The sequence below is a fragment of the Canis lupus genome, chromosome 3, assembly GCF_048164855.1.
Source record: "Canis lupus baileyi chromosome 3, mCanLup2.hap1, whole genome shotgun sequence".
Taxonomy (NCBI): domain Eukaryota; kingdom Metazoa; phylum Chordata; class Mammalia; order Carnivora; family Canidae; genus Canis; species Canis lupus.
Genome location: NC_132840.1, coordinates 78,981,798 through 78,988,602, shown reverse-complemented (window position 1 = coordinate 78,988,602; position 6,805 = coordinate 78,981,798). Strand labels below are relative to the sequence as shown.

Below are 6,805 nucleotides of genomic sequence, written 5' to 3'. Positions count from 1 at the left end.
CTTATGTTTTTATGTTTTTCAAAACCCAGAGCTATGGAAAGTAATAAACTATTCTGCTATTACCAGCTCTGGCCCTGGGCACAGCTGATCACAGGATCTGCATAGGAAGAAAGTAGAGATTAGATATAGTGCTGAGCTAATGGGGTTTGCAGAAGGATTGTCTCCAATCTTTTCTGCCCCTTAGAGAATTTCCTATGAAGGAGACCCAGCTTCCATTCCTGACTTAATGACTTTTCTTACTGTGTGTGCTTGGGAAACCAGAGTTTCTGCACTCATGATCTCCTACACAGTGTCCGATCTGGATCTGTGGCCAGCACAGGTAGCCAGTGTGTGCTGATTAAAGATCAAAAGTACAAACTGGAGTAAATGAAGGAATAAAAAATACAAGTGACAAACTAAAGCAGAGAAAAGATGACAAATTTCTGCGCTTCTTCCCCTCTTGAAATAATTCTCCCATTGTTACTTGAAAGTATGTTGATGCCTCCCAGATACTTGTCTTCCTTGTATGAGCAGAGCCAGATCCAGCTTTCTGTAAAACAGCTAAACTTCAGCAGAGTCTTTTGGCTTTTTGGCTCCGGATTGGACTGGGCATGGGATTGCATAGGAAATATGGATTCTTTCTCAATGTGATTCTACTCTCCTATCTTTCAGATCCTACTGGAAGAGCATGGATATGGGAAACAGTTCCTTAGTCACTGAGTTTATCCTTGTGGGTTTAACCAAATATTCAGAGATTCAGCTGCCCCTGTTCTTCCTTTTCCTAGGAATCTACATTGTCACTGTGACAGGAAACCTGGGCTTGGTTGCTCTAATTGGACTGAATTCTCACCTTCACACCCCCATGTACTATTTCCTCTTTAATTTATCATTTATTGATCTCTGTTATTCTTCCGTCATCACCCCAAAACTGTTGGTAAACTTTGTGTCAAAGCTGAACACCATCTCTTACGCAGGATGCATGACGCAGCTCTTTTTCTACTGCTTCTTTGTTAGCGCAGAGTGCTATGTGTTGACAGTAATGGCCTATGATCGCTATGTGGCCATTTGCAAGCCCCTGCTCTACACAGTCACCATGTCCCCGCAGGTCTGTTCTCTGCTGGCTATGATTGTATATGTGGGGGCATTTATTGGTGCCTGGGCCCATACAGGATGCATGCTGAGGTTGACCTTCTGTGATGCCAACAGCATCAATCACTACATGTGTGACATCCTCCCCCTCCTGGAGCTCTCCTGCACAAACACTCACCTCAATGAACTGGTGGTTCTCATTGTTGTGGGCTTTGATGTTGGTGTGCCCAGCCTCACTATCATTGTCTCCTACACTTTCATCCTTGCCAGCATCCTCCGTATCCGTTCCATGGAAGGAAGGTCCAAAGCCTTCAGCACTTGTAGCTCACATATAATTGTTGTTTCTGTTTTCTTTGGGTCAGGGGCATTCATGTATCTTCATCCTTCTTCTGTTTTGTCCATGGACCAGGGGAAAGTGTCCACGGTTTTCTATACCATTGTGGTGCCTATGCTCAATCCTCTGATCTACAGCCTCAGGAATAAGGAGGTTAAGGTTGCCCTGAAAAAAAGCTTGAATAGAAAAACATTTTCCTGAGCTGGAATAGTATTAATTATTATAAGAGAACGAACATGGCTTTCTTTTAAAATTGTTTTTGTTCCTTTATAGAGGTTTTTTTGTGTTGAAAGAAATTAAGTATAATAGAAAGAGTGTTGGACATGGAATTTGAAGGCCCAGGGTGAAAACTCTGCAAAATGGGGGGCATCATATTACTTTATAGTGTTATTGGGATGAATAAATTAATGCAAATAGATGTTTGTAGAATAGTATTGGGGGCCCAATACTATGTTCTCTCCTCTCTTCCTACTTATTCAACCTCCCTCTTTCTTTCTTCCCATTGTTTTCCTCTTATCCCATAGAGAGAACATTCACAGACTGTCTTATCTTCCTGCGATCTCTGTCATCATGAATGGCACTATCTTCTACTCAACTGCTCAGACTCCGAACTGGTGTCTTCCTTGATTCCTCTCTCTTTGCTTGTCCTCTATATCCAATTTATAAGTACTGACAATTCTTGTTCTCCTCATGACACTATCATTTATCATCTGAAAACTGGCCTCCTGACAAGTCACTTCCTCTCTTGTCTTTATCCCTTGAAATCTGTTCTCTGCACTGCAACCAGAGTGTTCTTTCCATGCTTACCATAAGATCTCATGTACCTTAGTTTACTCTGTTCCTGCAGTTGTCTTCAAGGTAAAACAAAGCTCCACATTATGCCAAACAAGGATCATATCTTGATCTTGGTCACATCCCTAGCCTGACTTTCTGTCATCATCACCTCCATGCCTTTATTCTAGTAGTCTACTAAACTCACAATGAACTTTTCCAAATTTAATAAATGCTTGTTCTTTTGCATGCTTCCCTACAAGCTCTGCTCTTACCAGGAACACCCTCATGTACCCTCTTTGCCTCACTCAGCCTGTCCATCCTTTAGGTATTAGATTATCCAGAACCTCTGGGAAGTCTTTCTGGACAGAAGGTAATGTTAGATGACCTTCAGATATATGCTGGTAGCATTCTGTGTAGACCCTATTGAGGTATGGATCCCTTTGTACTCATATTCTTTTTCCCTTGAAATGTACAATCTGACTCTACTTAATTATAAGAAAACTTTAAGAAAGTCATTTGCAGGAAAATTTATAGTTAACCACAATGGAGTAGGTTATGTAAGAAAGACATATTTATCCAAGTTGGACTCTTTAAAATGTTAGGAAAAACATTTGAGAATGTTTAGGGTATTTAGGAGGTTTCTTCTTATCTTTCCCTATCTTTCCTTGAAAATTCATTTTTGCTCATGGTCCCTCCATGGTTGGTTGGCTATCCTTCTATCTATCTATCTATCTATCTATCTATCTATCTATCTATCTATCATCTATCTATCTATTATCTCTATCTATCTATCTATCATCTATCATCTATCTATTATCTTTTTATTTCTATTTTTCCAGCACACTCTCATTACCTGTTTCTAACCCTCTTCGTTTTCTGTTTATACTTCAGGTATCACCTGAAGGAAAACAACCGCCTAACCCATCTTATAAAGTTTAAGTGCTCTGTTTTGTATTTCCCAGAGTGAAGTAGTCAGGCCTGCCACAGTAATGAGAACAATTTTCATATGCTTTTGTAATTGTCTGATTATATGTCTTCCCTGTGAGGAAAGGCACCATGTATATCTATTCTCTCTTATACCCGTAATGGGTAGCAGAGTGTATAGCACTTAGTGAAAGCTCAGCAAGTATTGGTGGGACAAACATATGCTGGCCTATCTGATTTTAAATTTTGAGTCAAAAAGGGGATTTGGGGGGAGAAGAGTCACTCAAAGAATTGTTAGCACTTCTCCCTCCTAGAGTGATTTTCTTAATACTTTGCTTTCATATTGCTTTTCTTTTCCATCTTCTCTTAAAGCACAGTGATGAAAAACAGAGATTGAGGGATCCTTGGGTGGCGCAGCGGTTTAGCGCCTGCCTTTGGCCCAGGGCGCGATCCTGGAGACCCAGGATCGAATCCCACGTCGGGCTCCTGGTGCATGGAGCCTGCTTCTCCCTCTGCCTATGTCTCTGCCTCTCTCTCTCTGTGTGACTATCATAAGTAAATAAAAATTAAAAAAAAAACAGAGATTGATTTGGTTTTATTTAGATGGCTGTATGTATGCAGGAACTGGGGGAAGGGAGGCAGGGAAGGAACTGGGGGAGGAGTTGGGCAGACTTCTAGCAGCAAAGTAGAGTAAGCTCACAGTTTCTGGTGTCAGACTACCTGGGTTTAAATTTCAGCTCAGTCATTTGCTAATTATGTGATTCTGAAAAAGTTACTTAACATTTCAAGATATCCATTTCCTCAACTTTAAAATGAGAAAAATAATAGTATTTATTTAAAAGGGTTTTTGCAAAGTTTGTTATCCTTTTGCTTGGGATGCAAACTATAGTACATGGGTGTAGTTCAGTGTTCGTCACCGTATAGTAACGCCATTTCATTTCAGAACCTCAGATTAAGTAACCTGCAAGACAAGAGGCTTGGTTGGATTATGCCAGGTATTCTATTTATTTAAAAAATCTGTGTTAATTGTGTCTCAATTGTTGACTTACACACTAATAGGATTGAACTGGATTAATAATTTACTACTTGGGTATGTGATAGAATCATTCAGGAAACATTTACAATTATGATCTCTTGGTTCCATCTCCGACCTACTCAATCAGAATATGTCTGTGGGCAGGATTCAGGAACATGCACCTTAGGATTATTTTCAAATGATTATGATATTATTTGTGTAGATAACTGGTGATTTAGAACTTTCCACTCTTAACATTCTGTGATTCTAAAATTGTCTCTGGACAAAGGAATATGTGGGCACTTATAAACTTTACTGGAAAGGAGATTTTGTGGTGTCAGGTTAAACTAAGAGATCAATGTTCTCAGCATATAAGTAAATGGCAAATGATGAAGTATGGTTAACAAATACAAGAAAAAAATTCAGCCTTAATAGAAACAAAAAAATGTAAATTTAAAACAACAGTGAGATGTAATTTTATTCTATCAAATTAGCAAAGATCAAAAAACTAGATCCAGTACTGGATGGGACTATAGACAAAAGGCATGTTGTGTACTTGTAATAGGAATGAAATGTATGATTTATTTTGGATGACAGTATTAAAAAAAACCCTATGCTTGTTCACTCTTTGACCCAGCAATTAAGCATTAGGACTTTAGTCCAACAATATAATGAGTGATGTGTACAAAGATTTCCTTACTAGTTGTGGGGGAACTTGAATGAATGCCTTCCTGATGTGACTGAGTATGCAAACCAGACTGTCATTCTGGCACTTCATTTGTAAAGAATTCATTTAGGGTGCCTCAGTCAGTTAAGTGTCTGACTTTTGATTTCGGCTCAGATCATGGTCTCAGAGTTGTGTGATTGAGTCCCACATGGGGCTCTGCACTGAGCCTGGAGTTTACTTGAGATTCTCTCTCTCCTCTTCCTCTGCCCCTCTCCTCTGCTTGCACATTCTCTCTCTAAAAATAAATAAAATACTTTAAAGAAGAATTCATTTATAAAGGATTTCCCATGACCAAATTAATAAAACACCATGAAATTGTGTACTCATGAAATTTACTGTTGAAATCAACTTATGATTTTCATTTATTAATAGACATTTTAACATTTACTTACATTTTAAACAGACTTCTTTTCTTATTGTGGAATTTTATTCAACTTTTTATTGGTCTGAGAATACAGTAACCATTCCAAACCACAGGAAATATATTAAACAAGGGGAGAAATGGAAGGCGACATTTTTTACTTAATATTTATCTGATAGCTAAAAGCTATCTCTACATCTCTTTTCTTCCCAATTCCTCCTGGGATTTTCCAGCTGTAGTGGCAAAAAAAGTAAGCTATAATTAATTTGCAGGCAAGTACGTTGACTGTTTCACCCTTTATTTCTTAATTATAATAATTAAGTCTAAAACGTATGAACAGGGATGAAGATGTTAGGCTGTGGCATATTCTAGAAACTTAAAAATTTTTAAATGAATAAATTACAATATATATGGACATTCATCTAAGTATTGTTTGTGTGAAAGGAGAAACATAAATGTTCAACAGTAGACAATTGATTAAACAGCATGGAAGAAGCATTCAGTTAGAAACTGTAGATTTTGAAATTTATATTGTAGAAAACATTAGCATGAAAAAATGTGTATGTACTATATACATTGCATGGTAAAGAAAGCAAATTGCAAATATTATGTAGAAGATTATCTCAGTTTTCAAAAAAATGCATTATATATGTGTGTGTGTAATGTATTAATATGTGTATACACACATATATATTATGTACTTATGTATATATGCATGTTTTTTCTTGGAAAATTTGCAGATTTACTGAGATTAACTATTGCACTTTGTATTATTTTTATATTTTCCACAATGGTCATGTATTAGTTTTAGAAAGAGAGGTACAAAAACCCTATAAGATGACAATGCAAACTATAAAACTGGAGAATGCCTGGATGACCTAGGGTTTGGCAATGCCTTCTTAGATACAACACAAAAGGCACAATCTACATAAAAAGAATTGATACACTGGATCTCATTAAAATTAAAAATTTCTGTTCTTTGAAATATACCACCGAGAGAATGAAAAGACAAGCCACAGACTGGGAGAAAATATTTGTAGAAGACATATCCAATAAAAGACTTACCCAAAATATACAAAGAATTCTTAAAACTTAATAAGAAAATGAACACTTTGGTTTTAAAAAATGGGCAAAAGACTTGAACCTCAAGAGAAGATATACGATGGCAAATAAGTATAAAAGGATGCTTAACATCATATGTCATTAGTGAGTTGCAAATTTAAACAATAATTAGACACCTGTTAGAATGGCTAAAATCCAAAACACTAACAGCACTAAATACTGACAGGAATGGGGAGCAAAAAGAACCCTCATTCATTACTGGTAAAAATAGAAAATGGTATAGTTACTTTGGAAGACAATTTAGTGGTTTCTTACAAAACTGATTATACTTGAACCATATGATTCAGCAGTTGTGTTTCAAGGTACTTACCTAACGGTACTGAAAACTTATGTCTACACAAAAACCCTCACCTGATGTTCACAGAAGCTTTATTCATAATTGCCAAACCTTGGAAGCAACCAAGATGTCCTTCAAAAGGTGAATGGATAAATAAACTGTGGTACAGCACCAAAAGACATGTGCTGTCATGTACAAAACAC

The 6,805-nt window shown here is 37.2% G+C and overlaps 1 protein-coding gene across 1 annotated transcript; it reads left to right on the top strand.

Moving 5' to 3' along the window:
* Positions 1-667: 667 nt before the first annotated feature.
* LOC140625475 (olfactory receptor 8B8-like) lies at positions 668-1,603 on the top strand. The gene has a single exon (XM_072812761.1). It carries the CDS (start codon positions 668-670, stop codon positions 1,601-1,603), a length of 936 nt encoding a protein of 311 aa, XP_072668862.1.
* Positions 1,604-6,805: the final 5,202 nt, after the last annotated feature.

Bases quoted from the DNA above. Each gene is read 5' to 3' on its own strand.
- LOC140625475 (XM_072812761.1), top strand. From the start codon at position 668: ATGGATATGGGAAACAGTTCCTTAGTCACTGAGTTTATCCTTGTGGGT.